At 39.0% G+C, this 24,118-nt stretch overlaps 1 protein-coding gene across 2 annotated transcripts in view; it reads left to right on the forward strand.

Moving 5' to 3' along the window:
• Positions 1–246: 246 nt before the first annotated feature.
• The window catches only part of adgrd2 (adhesion G protein-coupled receptor D2), a 52,562-nt gene continuing 28,690 nt past the window's right edge, over positions 247–24,118 (forward strand). For both annotated transcript variants that reach the window (XM_052094619.1, XM_052094618.1), the window contains exons 1-16: positions 247–477; positions 895–944; positions 1,106–1,169; positions 6,348–6,587; positions 6,792–7,445; positions 8,288–8,416; positions 8,534–8,619; positions 10,013–10,291; positions 12,450–12,561; positions 12,651–12,785; positions 20,875–20,983; positions 21,107–21,215; positions 21,575–21,627; positions 21,724–21,847; positions 23,190–23,293; positions 23,470–23,572. In XM_052094619.1, the coding sequence (XP_051950579.1) occupies positions 903–944; positions 1,106–1,169; positions 6,348–6,587; positions 6,792–7,445; positions 8,288–8,416; positions 8,534–8,619; positions 10,013–10,291; positions 12,450–12,561; positions 12,651–12,785; positions 20,875–20,983; positions 21,107–21,215; positions 21,575–21,627; positions 21,724–21,847; positions 23,190–23,293; positions 23,470–23,572 (2,343 nt within the window). In that variant the 5' untranslated portion in view covers positions 247–477; positions 895–902. The remainder of the gene's footprint in view (positions 478–894; positions 945–1,105; positions 1,170–6,347; positions 6,588–6,791; positions 7,446–8,287; positions 8,417–8,533; positions 8,620–10,012; positions 10,292–12,449; positions 12,562–12,650; positions 12,786–20,874; positions 20,984–21,106; positions 21,216–21,574; positions 21,628–21,723; positions 21,848–23,189; positions 23,294–23,469; positions 23,573–24,118) is intronic.

Raw genomic sequence — 24,118 nt, forward strand, 5'->3', positions numbered from 1 at the left:
GTGTGTGTCAAGTTTGCCCATTAATGGGTATAAATGAGTGGCATTCTGCTCTGCTAGGTTTCCCGCTGTTCATGATGAGCTCTGTATGCCAACTTTCACACTGCTTGCGCAAGAAGTCTGCTTTATTAAACGAGACCCATTAGCATTACAAAGTGTAGTGCTGAATTGACGGCCGAGCTGGGCTGGACATCTGTGAGGGGGTTTGGGATCACCACCTTCCCAGACTCAGAGATACACACACCGAGAGCAGTTTGGATGAGATTTGGATATGATGTTACACTTGCAAACTGAAGGATGAAGCCAATTTAAACCACAAAACAAGTCCATATGGACAATATGTTGAGTTACAGCAATGCAAACATGCCTACATATGTGTTATTCAACCAGCAATGACACTTTCCACACAAATGGATGGATACTTGGACTCCTGAGGATAAACACATGAAAAAAGCAGACGTCGGAACTACAAATATATCTGTAAGTCAAATCTCTTATTTTTGCTGTTTAAACGGGATCCAAAGGTCTGAAAGCACTAGAAAGAAAGCTTTGATTAAAAAAATTCTCACATAAGCGTATTTATTATTATTTTTTAAATACAGTTTTATTTCCTGACAAAAAAAAGAGAAAAGGTTTAGATAGGACCACACTGTACTTCTTTGTTTTTCTTTTCGTGTGACATATTGTTGTTTATACTTTTTACCAATGGCATTTAACATTTTTAAACAATAGAATAAGGAACTCAAAATTGAGGAACACAAAAGACATATTGAGAAATGGACTGTTTTCCTGTAACCCTAGGGTTATTAGATCACCTGATGATATGAGATAACTAGTAATCTTATGTTTGCATTCTTCATGTCATTATTAAAAGCAACTCTGTCATGCTTTGTCCAGATGTGAAGATGTCTCCAGGGCTCTTTGGAGTGATTTTAGTCAATGCAATGGTAACGTTTGACTTTAACTTACATTGTTTAAAAATCTACAAGTCATTCAAATCAATAACTGCTAACTTTATTTCTGAGGCTTGTTTTAAAGTGAAGTTTTTTTTTTTTTTTTAAATAATCAGCTTTCTGTACCTTTCTTTTTTCTTTGTTTTTCAATAAAGATTGTGGGTATATGTGAACCAACTCAGTCTTGGTCAGACAGGGAGAATAGAAGATTATTGCAGGGTGAGTAAATGTTGTTCTTTCTTTCTCAAATAATAATAACACTCAGGCAAATGAATAACTGGACATTACTTTAGAATAATATTGTACAAGAATTGTGATATGCCAGGCAAATACATTTGTTTAATTAGTGCATGGTCATCGGTGTTGATTGCCATTCAATAGATGCTTAATTAATAGACTGTTAATAAAAGGACATGGTACAGAAACAGGGTTGTGATCTGGAGGGAACCCCCCCCAAAATAAGTAGTAGTTTACCTAAAATGAAATTTCTGCAACCATTTAATCATCCTCATGTTGTTCCTAACCCATATTACTTTTTTTTTTTTACCTGTGGAACGCAATATGAGAAATGTTGAAGAATGTACCAGTCATTTATTTTCATGCAATTAAAGGTGCACTCAGTAATTCTACCATCATTAAGAAAAAAGCTCAAATGTATTTAAAAAAAGTCTTAAATCATAAGCACTCACATGAGATGAAGACATATTAGTAACATTATAAAAACTGGGTTCCTTTATGGGGGCTGCCATTTTAGAACAACATGATCACACTGGAAGTCGGCATGTTGTTTCTGAGAGACGTTCTAGTTCCTTTTGATTGCCACGTTATGCCGGCTCACCTATCAGACATTTCTACATCGGTCCAAGCATGTTACCTTCCCTTATGGTGTGAACCAGAAGCACGTTGTGTCAGCAGTGAGGGAAGACCTGGGTTCGGATCCCGCACTGAAATCAGGAGATAATCGCATTTGTATAATCAGGGACGAGCGAGATTCTTGGGTTGCATTTTTCCTCTAACTTTACAATTTGAATTCACTGATGGTTAGGTTTAGGTTTGGGTAGGGAGTTACAGTTTATAAAATATGCATTCCTCCTCACTGTATTACAGCCTGTACAACTAAAAACAACTCACTCCCCTCAGTGGACATTTTGCCCAGAAAATGAAGCTCACACGTGCCCATACGCCCAACCACACTTACCTCTTTTGCCTCTGGGGGCAGTGTTTCCGTTTTCAAAAAACACAGACCAATTTTAGCGTAAGAAAAGTCAACCTACTGTTTCTGATTTCACTGCGAGATCTGTCTCGTTAAGAACACACAATCAGCTGAAAACTATTTAATCTCAGCATCCGCCCTGTTATTGGACACTTTAACTCATGGGTTATGTTAATCTTGGCTGTCTGTGAATAGGAAAATTCTGTGTTAGCATTAAAAAACTACTGTGTTTAAATGATGACGTATCCAGGCCACTAGGTGTAATTGTAAGTCCATGACAACATATAAAAAAAATGACTAAGTGCACTTTTAAATAAATAGGAACTGGAGCTTTTAATGGTGGCACAGTGGCTCAGTCGTAGCACTTAGATTTGGCAAATTTCTACCAGCCAAATACAGTACATTCCAGCTCAAAATACAGGATATTTAGTTTTTTAGCCGTGCTCCTGTGTGAGATGCTGCACAGCGGTTCGTAGAGGTCCACCTAGATCTTGTTTACATAACAAAATAATTGAAAATTGCGTGGACGGATGCAAAAATGTATTCGTGCGAACGGCCCCTAAAACGCTATAAATTAAACGCTTTAATTTGACGACCAGGAAGAACAATTTCTATCAATCTTCACTTATAATAAACACTAATGTTTGCCAAAAGAACAAAGCTGCAATCAATGGAGAAAAACAATATTTGTCTGTCAAGCGTTTTCTTCCACATAATTAAGCTTAAGACTTTTCCATTTTAAAGCACAGTGAAACGGCTTTCCGTTTAATATTGGGCTTATCAGTTTGTAGACAGTATATGTTAAAAATAGTATATATCACTAAAATAAATAGTTTGGCCTTCCAGGGCCCACTATTAGCACAAGTCTTAGTACTGTATTAAGCAACTATGCATTATAATGGATTTTTATTGGAGAGAAAATGCATAACATCAAAAAAATATATTCCTTCTTGGATTACAGTGTCATTGTTTTGGCAGTAAATAGCATTTTTACAAAGGAAATTAAAATCACATTAAGCGTTTTAACTAAACTATATTGTTGTTGGCTATATTGTTAGTTTGTACTAAATGTGCTGTTGTTTTTCTCACCATTATTCACACCAAGAGTCTATCTTCCAGAACAACATATGCATATGAACAGTGCGGGGCGAATTACTTGTGAATTGTAATCAGATAGTGATTACAAATTACATGACAAAAAATGCAAACAGTAATGTTTACTGGTGTTTTTGGAATCACAATTGTGCAAAACTATTTTCATGCACTCAAATGCTATATGTTTGACAGTAAACGTACACTGATTGTCATTGATCATTAACTGACTGCCGATATCTTATACAACTCACGCAAAATGTGTGTGTGTGTTTCAGGCCCATTTCTCTCGGTTTGTGAAACATTCTCAGCAGTTTAGGTGTGAGACGCTAAAATACGGGACAAACGGCATCCCGTATGGATTTCATACGGAACGCAATTTTGTCCCCTTAAAAATGTAATGATTCTGTATTAAACGAGACAGTTGGCATTCCTATTAGCACTGTCACCTCACAGCAAGAAGGTCTCTGGTTCGAATCCTGGCTCAACCTGTGCTTTTCTGTGTGGTGTTTGCATGTTCTCCCCATGTTTGTGTGGGATTCCTCTGGTTACTCCGGTTTCCCCCACAGTCCAAAGACATGCAGGTCAAGAGAACTGGAGACTCTAAAATTGCCCGTAGGAATGAGTGAGCGAGAGAGTGATTGTGTTTGTCTGTGTGTGTTAGCCCTTAGATGAACTGCCTACATGTTTCCCTGCCTTCGCCCCGAGATAGCTGGGATAGGCTCCAGCACTACCCATGGCCCTGCATAGGATAAGCGGCTATAGAAAATTAATGAATGGATGGATTGGGCTTTAAAGCTTCAATAAGGACATAAAAGCACCATAAAATTATCATAAATCTATTTGAATTGTATACTATATTCCAAGTCTTTTGAATGAGGAACAGAGAAAAAATCAGTTAATGAGAGGATTAGCAATATGCTGTCATATCTTTTTTTTTAATCTTTTAAATTAATCAGTTGATCTGTTTCAAAAGCCACAAGTCAGATCTGATTGTCGAGTTCAACTCACTAGGCCTCATTCATGAAACATGAGCAGAATTCATTTTTGTATAAATCATTCATAAAGCTGTTCTGATGTAAATTCTCGGATTCATGAAGTTTTCGTATTTTCAAAACCTTCATTGGTACGAACAAAATGTACACCTGCTCTTGACGACGTGTAAATTGTGCGGAAGACATCCAAATGTGTTGTTTTTCAGGCAAACTGCCATGAGTAGATTTAGATAGAAGTGAAATTAAATAAGTAATGAAAAAAATAACAAATAATTAAATTATTGAAATTAACCTTAAAAAATAATTTAGTTAAAAAAAACATAGTGAACAAAAATCATAGCCTATACTTACTTTACTGCTTAAATACATTTTTTCAAAGAATAATGTTGTCCCAACTCTACTTATCGTTTTTCCAGCAGAAGAGTTTGATTTCTCGAATAAATAAATGCCTTCTAATGTGACTGGTTGGTCTATTTTTGATTTAGGTTTCATAATTTAGTGTATGCATCAGTAAATCATGTTCAGTTGATAATGTAATGCTTATGCTGTTAAACCTGTAAATAAACACATCACAGACAGGTGCATACACAATACATTGGGGAAAAATTAGATAAAGCACGTGCATTGTTGTATAGCTTGCAAATCTTTATTAGTTTACAGCATTTCGGCAAAAGGTCTTTTTCAGACATTCTATTAATCTCTCTGAAGTTTCTTCCAGTAGCAAGTATATCACTGGTACCATCATGAATTACCCGAGAAGTTTCATAAACGATTCTGCCGATGCGTTTCGAACTGAACCAGAGAAGTTTAATGGTGGTGGACATCCTCCTCCCAGCATAACTAAAAAAAATGTGTACTCATGTGATGCAAACCATTTTTATTGACTTCTTGAACTGACAGCAAAAACATGCAATGACAGTAAGTTCTCAGTTTATTTGAGACGCTGTAGTGTTTGCTAAATAAAAATGTTATAATGTGAATGCACTTCATTCATAAAAAGATTTCATTACTGTTCCGCATATTAACAGCATTTACTAGGGAGTCTAGTGCCTTCCTTACATGGCATTTTCATGGCTGTTGATTATGATAAGTGTGAAGGACGTTTTATTAACAAATCAGGGGAGTACGAAAACTGAAGTTTTCGGGAAGGTCCATTTTAATCCGAATTTACTCATATATTTACGAAAGTTTCATGATTGAGGTCCACTGACTCTAACTGTTGATTTAAATGTTCTTTCTCAGTTTTGATCATTTGTAAACCATAGCCCATATATGTTAAAATGATCATTATGTTTTTATTTTTACATTTATCAGCCTATAAAAATGCAAAGATTTGTGTTTACAGGTTGTGTTAGCATGTTACTTTTACAGTAATTAAAGTTTTATCGGGAAGACACGCAGGCTTGAGTGAAGTTTAAGATGCCATTTATTTGATAAATGTAAAACAGAAAGTAATGTCTCTCTCTTTGGCGTAGGCCCCGTCCGGCGGTCTGAGGGAATTGTACCCGGAACCGTCATGTCCTGCCGGAGATAGGAGGCAGGGGCGAGGAGCCTACCCTCATGCGTGACAGGGCTCAACTGGTGGTGGTGGGGTGGTGGGGGTTGCCTGTGTTAGCACACTGAAACAGCAATGTGATAGATTGTGAGCAGACTTATAAAGCAATGGCTTACATGCGATTGGCTATGGGTTACCCAGCTAATGATGTGATGATGTACAGCTGCTAGTCTTCCCGCTAGAACTATGCTGTGCTTCCATTTCTTTGAAGCTTGAACGCTCCAGTCCCCATCATTTTAAATAACATGGTACACAACAGCCAGTTGTTTAATTTCTCTTTTTGTGTTACATGGAATAAAAAAAGTAATTCTGTGGTGGTTGTTGTTGTGTTGTTGGTGTAGAAAGACTAACTAAATTGTGCCCAAGACAAAAAATTACCAAAACGGCAATTGCGAGTGGGGTGGCCAGTGGGGTTGCCAGGCTCCGGTCCGTGGTGGCCACAGTGACCCCTGGCCACCCTCTTGCTCCGCCCTTGGTTAAATCTCAACGAAAATGTCATAAAGGTCTGAAAAGGTTACCTCTCTTCACACAATCTCATACAGATTCACCTGACTCAAATATTCTGCTCCAAGAAGATGCAGTGTACCAGTTTGTGAACACATCTTTCAGTTTTGAACAAGCTTTGCGTTACTGCAGTGGTCAGTTCAGTGCCCTCACAACCTCAGGGGTTAAACAGGATGAGACGGGGGCCAAGCAGTTGCTCTCTAAATCCAACCTGACCGGCCCCATTTGGTTTGACAAGAGACAGAAATCGACTGCCCATCCGGCATTTTCCATACAAAGTAAGTTTGTTCAAAGTCCAACATTAAGCAATGAAAGTTTACTGTAATGTGTCTCTTCATGCAGTAACTTACTTTAGACAGACAGACGGATAGATAGATAGAAAATATAAGTGTATAGGCTATAGAAATACACAATAAGACTCTATATATATATTTATGAAGTCCATTAATAAATTGAATAAATTGCCATTTTTCCGTTCACAGCATCAGTCCTCCCAGGCTTATCTTTCCAGTCTAACGATGGCTTTGCCAAATTAAAAGCTTCTTTTCCATCGCTGCCGGCGGTGAGTGTGTGCATGCGCTTGCAGTGGGATCCGTGGCACGAGAACATTTCCACTGTGTTCTCCTACGCAGCGCCTGGTTTCATCAATGAATTTCAGCTGCGCGGACAGATAGATGAGCCAAAAAAAAAAAAATCACCAAAAAAAGTCAGACTAGCGCTTCTCATTAAAGGACAACACCATCCTTACAAAGCTGACCTCCCCCTTGATAAAGACTGGCACCACATTTGCGCCACCTGGCGCGCGATTGATGGATTTTGGGCCATTTATGTGGACGGAAAAGAGGGCGATTCGGCAAAGGAAAATCTACAGCAAGCTAGTCCCAAGCCCATCGACGGAAACGGGATATTTATATTGGGGCAAGACCAGGACACCTTTGGTGGGACATTTACCGAGCCGTTTGTGGGAAACTTGACTGATCTGAACATTTGGGATGTAGATCTGATGTTAAACCAGGTGCAAGCGCTGAATGCATGTTTACCACTGACCAATCACAGAGCGATCTTTAGATGGCAGGACTGGAACCTCACTGTCAATCCATCTGTCAAGAATGTGTCTGCAACACTAAACTGTCCAGGTCAACTTTAAAATTATCATCATTTTATCTATCCATCCATTAATCCACCCATCCAAAACCAAAATATCAAACCAAGTGACATCAGCAAACAAATGATGCTTGACCTTTTACCAGAACTAACTTCTTTTTATTTACTAATTTTGCAATTATAACTTAATTTATTTTTCATCAGTTAAGTGGGCGTATGAAGTCAGTTCACATTTTCCACCCTATATCTGGCCCTCTGTCTGAAATGCTCGGTTTTTGCCTCAGCACCTCCTTAAAACTTCAACGTAAACGGCCACTGTTATGATTGGCTAACATGGTTCAGCCCCTCAAATACAGCCATATTTGAAACTCAATCGGAAGAGAATGACCAAGCCACCACAACACTGTAAAACTAAATTTCAGGTTTTACACATAACATGCCTCCAACACATTGCATCAGAATATATTAAACTGTTTATCTGAAGCACACAGCACCATAAACTATCAAACAGTCATAACATTTGAAATATTCATGAATGAAACTGGTTATTTAAGGTTTTGCAATCAGGTCCAATAGTGTTTTTAACTGCCCCATCCTTCAATAATAGTTCCTTTGCAAAGCTTGAATCGTATTATGACTGGTTCACAAGCAATCACAACCCGCTGATATGAGACGAAAAAAACATGCAATCCACGTTGAAATTCACTAAAGACACATCCACATGACACACGTACATAGTCCAAAACACGGAGTGAAATAGATGCGCACACATCCAGTTTCCAGTATCATCCTTGCCTGAAATGCAATTTTTTTTAAACTAGTTATTTAGTTTCTGTTTATTCATATTGGATAAAATACTCCTATGTTTCTGCAGGGTCCCTGAATCAAACGCAGATACAGAAAAAGGAATGTAAAATTTTGACTGGCTGGTTAGATGATCATGCTCAGTACAGTACTGTCCCCTGCACACAAACACACACTTTCATCTGCACAATCAACAAAGGTGTGTGTATGGATCTCTGTGGCCTGTATCAGGTTATAAAGTTTGGCTCTGTATTTATAAATGTTTGATGATGTTTTGGTGTAGTTGTGGAGTCTGACAGAGTTCTCTGGTCCACAGAACGCTATCTGAAGATGAAGGAACTGCGAGAGTCAATGAGTTCCAACCCAAGCCCCTTCATGCAACATCTTATGCAGCTTGGCATGGTATATACCTGGATGCATTTATTCATAAATATGCCATTAAGCAGGCCTTTTTTGGACAATGTTTCTCCATTATTTACTGTTAAATGGAAGTCCCACTATGGGATCGATGAACCATTTTATTTAACTGCAGTGGTATCCTTGTAAAGGTTTCATGAATTTCTGTTGCAACCAGTAGCCATAGGATTTGTTAAATTTGTACATTTTGTACATTCGTAAAGATTTGTACAATAGTGTATGAAATGCTTGGTTTTGGCCTCAGCACCTCCTTAAAACTTCAACATAAACAGCAACTGTTATGATTGACTAAAACATTTTATAGATGCTGTTAATACATTTGTGTAGTATGTTTCAGGGATAATGAAAACATACACAAATATATGTGTACTAGGGCTGTCAATCTATTAAAAAGTTTACTTGAATGAATAACACAATATGCCGATTAATCAATTAATCAAATAATCACAAGGAATCGCATATCAATATTTGCCTCCAAATTCAATATTACATAATTTGGGCTGTCGATTTATGAAAAATAACGTGTTTACAAAATTAATGCAATACATCATGTCCCCAACCTTTAAGGACATTCCGTAATTAGGAATGTTCCAATCATAAGATTAAATTTAGCTCAATGTACCACCTTGACATTTTTTGAGAATCTGGGGCAGCAGGGGGCAGTCAGCACTTCAGTAACACATGCATCATTCCTTGTCAAACCAATGAGAGCAGGCAGCACAGTCTAACACAGATGCATGCTCTTCCGCTCACAGTTAGCTGGACGATGCAAAATAGAATGTAGGGATCTCATATATGTCAAATTGCATTTAATTTGACAAAGTGTTCTAAAAACACAGCGCTCATGACTAGAGACACTGAAAACTAGTGAGACACTCAACAAGTGTCCGTCTGAGGCATGCATGAGTACATACCTGGTCTGGAAAATCAAGCTCAAATACGTGAATGCATTTTGGAAATAAGGCTACATTTTTGTTTTTTATAAAAAGCCATTTTAATAAGCAACTTCATGAAAAAACAAGCCCTAAGTCACTTTTAATAAGTGGACATCGCAATACTGTTTGTTACCTGTACACCTGGAGCTGCTTTGATGGCCCCCTGCTGAATGTGACTCGCAAACACATGATGGTATTAGCTACTTCAAGCTTTAATTGCTAATTTGCTAGGAAAATTCCTTTTTATAGAATTTACATACAGTTGATGTCTTTAATGCATTATTGGTTATATAATAAATCACACAAATTCAAGGTGTTAAATCAACAGACTTTATGTAAACTTTATGAACAAATATCCTATAGAATAATTACAGAAACTTTTAAAAATCAAAGACGTTTCTGTCTGTCATTGTCTTACCTGTATTCTGGCTTGTCTCTTTCAGACCACAGAGGATATACTGTCGGATACTGTAGATGGGCAGAGTTGGAACTCAGTTTCCCATCTGTTAAATGTGTCTGAGCAGGCTGTTTTAAAGGAACAGAAAAATTTGGAGGGCAGGGACATGATCTCTCTTATCCATGTGCTTTCTCGTGCCGCTGATCTGCCCAGTACAGCCAACCAGACCAGCCATGATGCAGAGAAACTCGGTCAGAGCTTCATTACCCTGGCAGATTCACTCATCAGTCAGGACAATGCCAGCAAATGGAACAGCATCAAAGAGGTGTTTGAATGTTAATGATCTCTGGTAGAAAACATTGATCTACTTCCTTACTGTGTTTTTTATTTATTCTAGAACAATAACTTTGCTGCAAGAAGAGATGTGATCAATGGGATAATCAATAATCACTTAACATTAAATGTTATTACTGTAATATTATCTTGTCACATTACATATATATTTGCTTATTTTTTTGTAATTCGGTAGCACTCATTTACAAATATCATTAAGTCATTAACATATATCATATAATACTTAACAGATCAATTGTACACTGACATTGAATTATGAATATAAAAATTCATAAATCAAAGTTGAAGAACATTTGATTACATAATTTGATTGTTCACACAGCAAAAACTCTTAATCAGCATTTTTGTTGTTGTTTTAAGAACAAAACGTGTTAAATGTTAAAATGATGTTTTCAAAACAGTAACTAATGATTAACCAACTCATAATACTTTGTACGATATGGTGAAATAGTAAGATATCATATGACTTTTATTCCCATACAATAAATCAACCAATAAACAAACATAATTTCAAATTGATACTGTACAGGCATAAAATTTGAGCAATTGTCCTATCCAAAGCTTTATCAAGGGTTTGGGTAAGCAATTACACTTTATGGTTATATTTATTTTTGGGTATGGGGTTAAATTTAGGAAAAATTGCAATAACTGTTTTCCATTCCATTTCAATAGGTAAAATGGAAGTTTACATAATCCACTATGAGTTGGGACTACATGAATACTTTTTGTGGTGTTAATGTAGCATTGATGAAACTGGGCAATGGATTTCTACTCCAGCATGCTTTTCATGGGACTCGATAGTGAGAGAAAACGTTACAATTAAGTGTTATGTTAAAGTGTAAAATGTTATGTGTTTTATGGAAGACAAATATAAAGGGGAAACTTGTTAGTGTTTAATGTTTTGTTATGTGGAGATTTAGAAGAGTTTCTGTTATGTTGGATTTTTGAGGATTACCATTATGATGAAGAGTGTTGTTTGATCTAATGATGACGAAAGATGGATGATGCACATGAAATTGATAGCTTGCTTTGTTGAGGCATTTGCTGTGCTGCTAACCATAGCATAATCCACACTCTGTAGTGCTTCCAACCAGCATGTATTTAGCATGCTATCATTCACATTCATTAGTTACTACATTAATATATAAAATAGATCTATTTGACTTACATTGACACATCTAATTTGGGTTTACCCAGTTCATCTAGGTTCTTTCTAGCCACAGTGTTTGTGTTGAGATTACATAGTAATTTTAAGTTGAAGGGACAGTTCACCCAAAAATGAAAATTCTCTCATCATTTACTCACCCTCATGCCATTCCAGATGTGTATGACTTTATTTCTTCAGCAGAACACAGATGAAGATTTTATTGTAGAAGAATATCTCAGCTCTGTTGGTCCTTACAATGCAAGTGAATAGTGACCAAAACTTTGAAGCTCCAAAAATCACATAAGGGCCACATAAAAGTAAACCATATGACTCCAGTGGTTTTATATATTTCTTCTGAAGTGTATCAATCATTTTGGGTGAGAAACAGATCAATATTTAAGTCCTTTTTTTTTTTTTTTACCATAAACCTCCACTTTCACTTTCACTTCAAAATGTGAAAGAATGTGAAAGAAAAAGTAGAGATTTTTTGCATTAAATATTCATCTGTTTCTCACCCATACTTATCATTTTACTTCTGAAGCCATGGATTTAACCACTGGAGTATTATAAATTACATTTATGCCATTTACCTGCATGGTCACCATTTACCTGCATTTTAAGGGCCAAAATAGCTGAGATATTCTTCTAAAAAATCTTAATTTGTGTTCTATAGAAAGTCATGCACATCTGGGATGGCATGAGGGTGAGTAAATGATGAGAGAATTTAAATTTCAAACATATTTCAAACACGTAGAAACACAGTCCGTGATTTAAATAAGTCCAGCCAAAGAACTATTTTTGGAGAAGTAAGATTTTGAATGATTAAAGAACTACTATTTTACAACTTGTCATGAGATCAGGTTGAATTATTTATTAAACATTATATTTTGTAATAATGTTTGTAAATGCAATTTATGAAAGTTTTATGAAGCGCATATCTCATTGAATTCCTCTACACATCTGTTTGTTTGTGCTGTGATAGGTAGTGAAGGGTCCGATGGCTGTGATACACACTGTAGACCGCATGATGAGCAACCTCAACTCTCTGCTCATGGAGGACAAAGACAGTGTACAGATTCAAAGCCAGCATATCAGTGAGTCACACAGTCATACAGTTGAGATAACATACATAGAAACACACTGAAATAAATGCAGCACAAGCACAACAATTTCTGTTTTTCAGAGTTGCAGGTCCAACAGAAGATTCTCTCTGAACGTTTTGAAGGTTCTGATGCTTCTGCGTTTTGTGGATCAGATCTGGGAAATCGTGACTGCATCTCTGTACCAGCTGAAAAAATGAAGGAACTTCAGAACAGGGGTAGGATTTGTTACACCACATTTCATCAGAGATGAGGTAAACCCAAACCGCTATATTCCAAGTCTTCTGAAGCTATATGATACTGTGAGTGTTAAATCAATGAGATATGACTTCAGAGGACTTGGAATATACAGTAGAATATGGATTCTTTTGTGAAACTGTTATAGTGCTATTGTTTAATTTCTGAAGCCTGAAATCTTCAGTCCCTATTCAAATGACCACATTCTTCACAATGTCTCCTTTTGTGTTCAATGAAAAAAGAAAGTCAAATGGGTTTGGAACAAGATGGACCCTTTTCACACGTCCACGTTTGCGAAGTGGAAGTCGTGGTGGTTGGATAAACTTGAATGGCAGTAAATGGTAGACCACAGCAAATGTAATTTATGCGCATCTGTTTGCTCCAACAGCAAAATAATTAATAAATGATTATGCTTTCACAATTTTGCAAAATAAGATAAAAACATAGAGCACTGGATAACAGCAGTAAGAAGAGAGAAACAGACCAAATTTTCTGTCATGCCCTCAGCAGCTGTATTAGAAACATCACCGTAGCTATGGTAACATCTCGGTTACTTTTGTGACCTCTATTCCCTGATGAAGGGAACGAGAAGTTGTGTCGATGTAGTGAAACTAGGGGTCGCCCTTGGGAGCCCAAACACCTCTGATCTTTGAGAATTGGCGAGTGCAATTTGCATGCCACTCACCCGGACATACTGGTATAAAATGACTGGCTGCAACCACTCATTCAGGTTTTGTGCTGAGGAGCCAAGACAGGGTCCCTGATATTCCAACGAGTAGTACAGTGTCATGGCAAGAGGGACACAAAGTCTCGTTCCCTCCATCAGGGAACGGAGGTTACAACAGTAACTGAGGTGTTCCCCTTCTGTCACTCACTCGACGTTGTGTTGATGTAGTGACAATAGGGGTCCCTATACAAAAACTGCACAACGGCAGGTGCAAGCAAGCTGCTGCGTGCATAATAGCAGGTGAATCAGTCTGCACGCAGCCTCCCCCAACGCCCCATAAGACATCATGTAGTTCCCCACATCCCCGAGGGGGGGAAGAGACGTAACTAGCATGGGAGAAGGCCATGCCAGCCACTGCCTTTTCGCTGGTTTTTCTCTCCACAGAGTATTAGATTCGGCTGGGGCCATCTAACGCTATTGTACGCACTGGGGAAGGTGTTCTTTTTCCTTTCCTATTCATTCAAGGGCAAAAGACCCCGCAGAGACCACATCCTGCCCGAAGGGGAGGTAACATGTGGCAAAAAGTCACATGGGCTCACCAGCCACACATGGAAGAGGTGCGGTGATAGGTCCTGCCTCAAAGGGGAGGAGCTCTACAACCATAATGACGGGGGGCAGATAGAGCTCTGCCCAAGGGAAACACAGGTCTGCCGACAGGGAGACCATACCGTGGAAAATACATCACAGGGGACTACCATAGTAGCCGGCACCTATGGAGCACCTACCACAGTACAGGCCATATTAGCACACGTACTGGATCTGGCTGCAAATTCCTCTGCCTAATTCGTGAGCCACAGGGCTAGGGAGGAAGACATCCAGGGTTCGTGAACTCGCATGGGAAAGAAAGCGCACATCTTCGTGCTGTCACGAGGAGCATGAGGTCCAAGAACAACGTCTGGGTGGGCCAGTATGGAGCCATGAGGTTGACTTGTTCCTTGTCCTCCCTGACGTTGCACAGGGTATGTGCAAGTAGGCTCACTTGGGGGAACACATATTTTTGCAGCCCTCGGGGCCAGCTGTATTCCAGCGCATCTGACCCGAGGTTGGCTCCCGTTGGCTACCAGCACGGGCAGTGGGAGCTTTCCCGGGAAGCAAACAGGTACATCTGTGCTTTGCCGAATCAACTTAAGATCAGCTGGACCACCTGGGGGTGGAGTCTCTACTCTCCGCTGAGCATCGGCTGCTGCGACAGCGTGTCTGCTGTGGCGTTGAGGCTGCCCGGGATGTGAGTGGCCTGTAGCGACCTCGGTCTCCAGAGGAGGAGATGGTGGGCGAGTTGGGACATGCGATGAGAACGTAAGCCGCTATGGTGATTTATATAAGCTACCAATGCAGTGTTGTCCATCAGGACCAACACGTGCTTGCCCCGGATCAATGGCAATAGCCTCCGCAGGGCAAGCAGTACAGCTAGCAACTCGAGGCAGTTGATGTGCCAACACAGCCGTGGTCCTGTAAAAGAGCCAGCGGCTGTGTGCCCATTGCAAACGGTGCCCTAGCCTAACTTGGAGGCATCTGTCGTGACTAAGGTACACCTGGACACTTGCTGTGGGGGGACTCCTGCCCGCAGAAACGCAAAGTCTGTCCAAGGGCTGAACAAGTGAAGGCCACTTGATGTGTGTTGTGGTGCCATGCCCATCTCGAGACTCGAGTCTGAAGTCATTACTGAAGCGGAATCATATACATCAACCCAATGCTGCGATTGAGGGCTCATCCTGCTCGCGAGATCCGAAAGAGACATTAAGCTGGCCGTGAGGTGAGCTGGTCTCATCTCCGAACTCAACGGGGGCAAACGAGCATGCTTGGGAATGGAGGTCCACGGGTATTTACTCGATGAGACCGCGCCCATTGAAGTCCCCATATCGCCTCCAGCGCCAGCCGAGCTGGCCTCTTACTCATTGGTAGAAGGCGCAGCACAGGGGGCTGCTGGAGCGCCTTTCCTCCGGAAGAAGGAAAGCCGCGACCGCAAAGTTGCCATGGTCATGTTCTCGCAATGAGAACATGAACCATCCATGAACGCTGCCTCAATGTGATCACTGCCCAGACACATGAGGCAGCGCCAGTGGCTGTCGGAGGCAGAGAGATAACTACTGCATACAGGAACTACACAAAGACGGAAAGGCATCTTTGAAAAGACGCATCTTTAAAAAGACGTTCACATCAATGTGTTTTGCTTTAATAGAGAAAATATACTCTTTTGCAGGAATATATACTCTTTTAGCACTGTCGAAGTGCCCAGGGGCATACTCTGCACTGATCGTGCAGAAGAAGAGAAAGCCACTGGAATGCGCCGTATATCCAACAACATACGCTTTTTTGTTTAGAGGTGAATGCACTGGCAGTGGAATTCAGCTCGCTGACACACAACCGCTCGGCTCTGAAGAAAGCATCTGAATGAGTGGTTGCAGCCAGCTCCTTTTATACCCATATGTCCGGTGTTAAGTTGAGCTTGTATTAAGTTGTTAAGAAATCTTGTTTCCACAGTGGGGCAATAGAGTTCGGGGGGTTACGAGAGAGGGTGTAGGAATAAGTGTGAGGAAGTGTGTGGATGGTGCAAATAAAAGGTTCAGATGAAAAACTTTTGTGAAACATTCATTTAGAGTTAACATTGGTAGCAGAGGTTGGCTGCTGGTAACTACAAGATTCCACCACAGTTTGATGAAAAGTAGTCATATGAAAGTTGGAAAAATGAAGTGGAAATGTGGATGCACATTACAGAACTGGAAGGAAAGCCCTGGCTGTCGCATTATCGCTTACAGGGAGAGCAAGAGATGCCACTCTGGAAATGTCCACAAATTTAAAACAAAGAAACCATATTAGAAAAATTGGACTCTGTGTTCTTAAAAGAGGAAAAGGATCGGCAATACGATGCATACAGTGAATTTGATCAGATCACAAGAGACTATAGGATTCCGATGACTGATTATATCATCGAGTTTGAACGTAAATATAACAAGTTGCATCATTTCGGCATGATTCTTCCAGATGCTATGTGTCGGCCTTTAAACTTCTAGACACAGCGGGCCTTGATGTTAAAGACAAACAGTTAGCACTTACTGCTTGTTCTGCTCTTATCTTTTCAAACATGAAATCTGCTCTAAAACGTATTTTTGGCGAAAAGCTTATGCATGGAAGTCACAATAACAGTGATTCAGCATATTTCACCGATTCCAGTAAGAGAGAGAAGTCACGTTCACAAAAACAATCAAAAACACTGCCAGGGACAAATCCTTTTGATAGATATTAGGCGCTCCAAATGTGCAATTTGTCAAAGCACGTATCACTGGGCAAAGGATTGCCCTCACAGAGATGAACATGCCAAGATGACAGAGGACGTAGAGCAGTGTAACATCACACTTTTTTCCAGTGATTCCTTGTCTAATGCAGAAATATTCATGGTTGAATCACTTGGATCAGCAGTCATAGATTGAGCTTGCGCAAAAACGGTATGTGGACAGAAATAGTTTGATCATTATGTCAAAGGACTAAAACCAGAAAATTATGCACACAGATAGTGCAAGAGCTTTCAGATTTGGCAATGGAAGAGTTGTACACTCTACAAAGAGAGTGAAAATTCCAGCCATAATTGGAAACACTAAATGTCACATAGAGACTGAAGTAGTTCCAGCAGATCCCATTGCTTTTGAGTAAAGCTTCACTAAAAAAGGCAGGGTCCATTCTGGATCTTCAAAATGACAAAGCAATAATGTTCAAGCACCCTGTAAGCCTTGAACTTACATCATCAGGACATTACTGTGTGAACCTAATGCAGAAGAATCTGTCATGTGACACTGAAAAGTGTAGTGAAGATGAAGTTCTAACGGTGACAGAGAACATGACTACAAAAGAAAAAAGGAAATTCCTATTGAAATTGCATAAACAGTTCAGACATGCCTCCTTAGACAGACTAAAAAACCTGCTGTCCTGTTCAGGTAATCATGATGAGGAATGCACTGTGATCTTAAAGGACATAGTAGACACCTGTGAAACATGTGTTAAATACAGCAGACCCAAACCTCCCTATGGCCTCAAGTTACAATGAAACGGTGGTTGTGTACCTGCATGACCTGGGTGTAGGAGTATGGTATCTCCATGTCATTGACTACTTCACACGTTTTAGTGCAGGAAGCATTGTGACTACAAAAAAGGCAAGTGAAATTATGAAGACCTTCATACATTGCTGGATTAGCATACATGGTCCACCAAAAAGGCTGTTCAGTGACAATGGTGGAGAGTTTAATAATGATGAAATGAGGGATATGGCAGAAAAGTTCAACATTGAGGTAAAGACCACAGCAGCATATAGCCATTGGTTTAGTGCCAATGGTCTTTTAGAGAAACACAATCAGACCCTCACAGAAATACTAATGAAAGTAAAAAAATTACAACAGATGTGACTGGAAAACTGCCCTAGACTGGGCACTGATGCCAAAAAATTATTTGCACAATGTGTATGGATACAGTCCCTACCAGCTTGTGTTTGGACAAAATCAAAATCTACCATCAGTCCTTACTGATAAGCCACCAGCTCTGGAAGGTACTAGTATAAGTACATGTGTAGGACAGCATATTTCAGTTTTGCATGCTGCAAGAAGAGCATTTACAGAGGCTGAATGCTCTGAGAGTATTCAAAGAGCCCTTCGCAGACAACTGCGGCCCACAGACAAATATGAAACTGGGGACAAAGTGTACTACAAACATGCAGACAGTGCTCAGTGGAAATGTCCAGGTGTCGTCATTGGCCAGGATGGGGCAGTGATATTTGTAAGGCATGGAGGAACTTACATTCGTGTGCATCATTCCAGGCTCCGAAAATCGGAGAACGATTGCACAATGCAGGTAGAAATAGATGCAGATAAACAGAACGTTGTTGGTAACACTATTTCACAGCCTCCAGGATTATCTGGAAAGGACTATGACAGTGAAACTGACAGTGTGGAAGAAGCACCTGTGAATCAAGGTAATGAACTTTGCGAACAAAATGACACTTTAACCCAGCCAGGGGGAGAGTTGGAAAGTAATGTTACCAGACTGAAAGCAGGACAAAAAATTACATATACTGACAGAGAAAGAGGTGAATCACGGAACAGCACAATTCTTGGCAGAGCAGGAAAAGCTACAGGAAAACTGGAATAATCTACAGTACATTCACCTAGAGACGGTTATAGGCACTACTGGGTCAGTTGACCTGACACAAGTGGATGACATTTGTGTTGTTTCCCCAGATAGTACATTGCCAAGTAGTAATCACCATGAAAGTGCTGTGTTGGCCATCGAAGATGAGACTTTTGTTACAGCAAAAAAGGCTGAGCTGGACAATTGGAAAATAAATGGTGTATTTAACGAGGTGAAAGATGACGGTCAAAAATGCATCAGTACAAGGTGGGTGTGCTCAGTTTAAGAAACACCTGATGGTTTAGTGCCAAAGGCTAGGCTAGTTGCAAGAGGTTTTGTAGAAATAAATGTCAGTGACCTTCCTAAAGACTCACCAACTTGTGCTTCGGATTCCCTAAGGATTGTGATGGCAGTCATATGTCAGAGGAAATGGCAGCTGAATTCCATGGATATTAAGGCGAAAGATATTTCCCTACAAGGAAAAGAGTTGGCTAGAAATGTCTACATTCAGCCACCACCAGAAGCGCAGTGCAAAGGAACACTGTGGAAGTTGAATAAATGTGTGTATTGGCTGGCAGATGTCTCTCTGTACTGGTACAACAAGGTTAAATGTACTATGCAGCAGCTGGGGCATTGTGTGTCACAGATTGACCCTGCTGTGTTCTACAGGATAGATGACAGTGGTGAATTAACTGGAATTCTTTCTTCTCATGTTGTTGATTTTTTGTGAGGAGGTTCCAAAACATTTTCCTCTTTAGTAATCCCACATTTGAGATCTGCTTTTCAAGTCGGACTTGAAGAGCACAACAGTGTCAGTTATGTAGGAATAGAGATCTCTTCTGGACATGGTGAAATACATGTACATCAAAGCACACATATAAAGAGTCTTCAGTTCATTGTTATGGATCCAGCCAGAGCTGTGCAATCTGAGGCTCCGCTGACAGACTGTGAGACTGACATAATGAGGTCTAAGATTGGCCAAATTCTTTGTGTTGCTATACAGAGTAGACCAGATGTAATGTGTGACACATCTACCTTTGCTTCTACCACAAAACATGCTACTGTTCAGACTTTACATGATGCAAATAAGATTGTCAGAAAACTGAAGTCGGAGGAAGTGACTATAAAGTTTCAGAACCTAGGAAGTGTCAGCTCCCTAAAACTGTTTGTGATCAGTGATGCCTCGATGGGAAATCTTTCAGATGGTGTTACTGATAATGGGATGTGTTTGTCTGCATTTCTCAGAAATTACAACAGGTGACATAAATTTGAGTAACTTGCCAATTATTTGTGTGAATGATAATCATTCTCTTCTAGATGTTGTGAAGTCCACAAAGTTTTTCACAGAAAAGAGACTTCATCTTAAAATCAGCAGCATAAAGGAGCAAATTCATTCTGGAAGCGTCCAGAAAATCCTTTGGTCTGCCACAAAGAAACAGCTTGCTGACTGTCTAACTAAAAAAGGGTATCTATATTACTTCTTCTGAAGACTTTAATTGAGGGTGTATGGGAGCAATAAAGTCTAAATAACAAAAAACAAAACAATTGTCAATGTTTATATCCTTTTTGAGATGTTCCTGTTATATATGTATTGAGTTATTTTTTTTATTTATTAAAAAAAGAAAATGGGAGATTGTTAAGTTGAGCTATATTCTTGTTTCCACAGGGGGACAATATAGTTCGGGGGGTTACAAGAGAGGGTGTAGGAAGAAGTGTGAGGAAGTGAAGTTAGTTGGTGAAGTTGTGGATGGTGCAAATAAAAGGTAAAACAAAAGAGGAAACATTTTGTGAATCATTCATTTAGAGTTAACATCCGGGGGAGTGGCATGCAAATTTCACTCACCAATTCTTATTGGCCTTTTCTCAAAGATCAGAGGTGTTTGGGGCTCCCAAGTGTGACCCCTAGTGTCACTACATCGACACAACGTTGAGTGAGTGACAGAAGGGGAACTGATTTTTTTAAACGTATTCCAGGATATTATAATACAAAGTACAAAGTTATACATTTGAAAATATAAAGAGTTTGCTACATATATGTCATTAAAGAAGGGGGAAACGCATAATAACATGTCTGTGAAAAGGGTCCATTGGGGTGAGTAAATAATGACAGAATTTCATGAGAATTTTTGAGATAATTATTCTATTACGCAAGGGCTTTTTAGATACAATAGGTAACACTAGGTTTAATTCAATTTTCTACTTTTTATGTGTTTTTTGTTGTGCTTGTTTAGGCTTCAAAAAGGTGACTATGTTGAATACATGGTACAGCACAGTGAAATGCCTTTCAGAAAGAGAGCAGAAGTTTAACTTTTCACCTATAGTCACGGATGGCCACCTCAGGTAATTCCTGGTCTATTCACTCTAAAATATATAGAGAATTGCTGTTGAGTTAATCTTCATTTTCAGTGTCATACTTTTTTTTTTTTTTCATATTTAGAAAGGGATTCTGTGATTATATTTCAGGTATCGGGGAACAGTCTTGGGTTCGTCAATCATCTCCAGTACAGTGTTGGGAGATGGACAGCCAATCAGCATGACCATACACTTCACACTCCAGCACAGTGTGAGTCAGGTAAAGGACAATCCATGTATGATTTCAGTATCATAGCATATTTTCCAACACCATTAACCTACAGTATGTAAAAACTACCCTTGGCCAAAGTTAGTGCAGACATCTCTATAATGGACTCTAAATGTTTGGGACAACAGTAAAGGCTTTATGAAATCATTTTTCACTCTTCAGTATTAAAGATATAGTTCACCCAAAAAGGAAAATCTTTTCATCATCTTTTTTCCATGAACCACAAAAGGAGTTGTTGCAGAATGAATAGGTTAGGGTTAGGATTTGTTGTGGGACATCTGGATTTATATATCTTATCAATTATCAGCCGTGTCTGGCTTCAGCTACTCTTTCTCTTTTTGACTTTCTAGAACTCTTCAGTGAATATAACACCCACCTGTGCTTTTTGGGATTTTGACCTGATGTAAGTGAATTTAACTTTTTTATTTAGAAATTGTATTTATTCACTAATCAATTTCTTGTTTTATTTGTATTGAACTGTTTAAATCTTGTTCCTCAGGCCAGACGGGGGAGGGTGGTCAACAAAGGGCTGTGCCGTCATTTCCACTCAAGATAACTCTACTTCCTGTTACTGTAATCACACTACAAACTTTGCAATGCTGTTGCTGATATATGATGTCAATGTAAGGATGTTTCTTCTGCTTGTGAAAAAACCTGCTAATGTGATCTAAAGAATATTGAGGGACTATTTGCACTAGGAGTAAATAGCACCTGACACATAGTGCAGCTGTTTGCAAGGATAACCTGGGTTAGATTCTGCCATTTGTCCCACTGTTTTACCATCCTGTTTCCACTCTTAATATTTCCTTTACTTATATGAATAAATAGAAATGAATAAAAGAGCTATAGTAATATGATTTTAATATAGTAAGCAACCATATTTCATTTTGTGGTTACTATGATTTTACCTCAAAATACCATGGTTAAACTGTTGTTATTGTAGTAAGACCATGGTTAATTTGTGTAAAATAAGATTAGGGTTAGGTTTAGGGTTTGGGGCTGGTGTAGGGTGTCTGTGGGACTCTATATAAACACATTAAACATGTTGCAGTGATGCTCCTATACTGTTTTTTAGTATTTAAATTGGGGTGTTAATAGTATCTGCTACTATTTGCACCAGTACGCAAATAGCCTGTAACACCATTTGCACTTTGTGCAAACAGCCTCTGCCATAATAATAATAGCAGAGCCCATATAGTGTGAGACTGACCACTGAATGGGAGTAAGCACAACATTCAGTATAGCAGCTGTAGGAAGGTCATTTAGAAGCTAAATATATGATACTATTTTTGTTAGAATGTATTGGTGATTATATATATATATATATATATATATATATATATATATATATATATATATATATATATACACTTTTTTTTTTGAAAATAGCTTAATCAACAGTGTTGGGAATTTGTCTATTCGTGTCTATTTCAATTCAACTTGATAGGAGCTGTAATTTCATGCCTAGACAATAGCTTCATCGCACCATTTCTAAGATGGATCATTTGCACCAATATATCCTTTGCTATTCATGCTAATTGTGGACAGGTTTCAAGGCAATTTTTTTTATATGCTTATAGTCCATAAAATGTGTTTATTAAATATTGATCAAATGACATGCATATCATTTTCCATAGATGCCATTTCAAACATTGATTCTGAATATCAAATAATGTTTCTGGAAATATCCCATATGTTGTGATAACATGTTTATGGGTAATTTATACTGGAAAAAAAATGAAATTGTCCATGCAGCTAAAACTTCACTTACAGCAGCTTAATGAATTTATTTTAGTTAAATTCCATTTTATTCTACTTCCTTAAATTCTAATTCAAATGACAGTTTCTACCTCAATTCAAAATCAGGAATTAATATATGAATGGCACACAACCATGTTAGGCAGTTTCCAGTATTTCAGCTGTGATGTGGACTGTGCAGTGAGACACTGTTTGTGTGTGTTGTAGTGGAGTACACAAGATGAGATGCGCCTGCAGAGCTTTACTTTGATTAGTTCTGGTGTGTCTCTATGTGGACTGATCCTCACATTGATTCTCTTTCTTGCTGTTGGGTGAGTTTGTGTGAGCTTATAACTCATGCTTTGAGTATGTTAACAAATCAATACCGGTCTTCACATCTATGATTATGCCAAAAAATAACCATGCTACTGAATTGTGTTACTCTCACATCCAACCACCAGTGTGCTTTAATTGTTTTATTTCTTGCTCTCCATCTCTCTCTCTCTAGTGTTCCAAAGTCAGATCGCATTACAGTTCACAAAAACCTGATCATGGCTCTGGCTGTGGCTCAGTTATTGTTAATATCCAGTGACTGGGCCACTGGAAACCAGGTATGAATTTTTGTTATATTTGTGAATAATCTTTGACACATTGATGTACTTTAGTATAATCGGTATTAGTCACAACACTGATTCTTGAGTACTTCTGGGACAAAGCAGGCTACACAACTGCAAAAATAAGAGTTTATGTATCATAAGACTTGTATTGCATCAGTCTGTTATAGGATTGGTTCACCCAAAAAGGAAAGTCGAATCACCTTCATGTTCTTCCAAATGTGAATTACTTTTTTCTTTTGTGGGGCACAGAACAGAAATTTTGAAGTCTGTACTTATCATTCTTTTCCATGCAATTACAATGAGAGGTTACTAGGGCTTTAAACTTCAAAAAGTGTAATGTGGAGCGGAGGGGGGCGGGGCCGGTCGGAATATCGCACGCCCGGTCCCCAATCGGCCTGATGAGGCGCGTGAGGGATAAAGGCGGCCGGTGACGATGGTTCGAGAGAGAGAGAATTACGGGCATGTCCGTCATGTGTGTGTTTGTTTATGCTTTTGGTTTAAGTTTTCATTAAATATCATTTATATTGACAAGCCGGCTCT

This window comes from Xyrauchen texanus, chromosome 27, assembly GCF_025860055.1.
Source record: "Xyrauchen texanus isolate HMW12.3.18 chromosome 27, RBS_HiC_50CHRs, whole genome shotgun sequence".
Lineage (NCBI taxonomy): Eukaryota > Metazoa > Chordata > Actinopteri > Cypriniformes > Catostomidae > Xyrauchen > Xyrauchen texanus.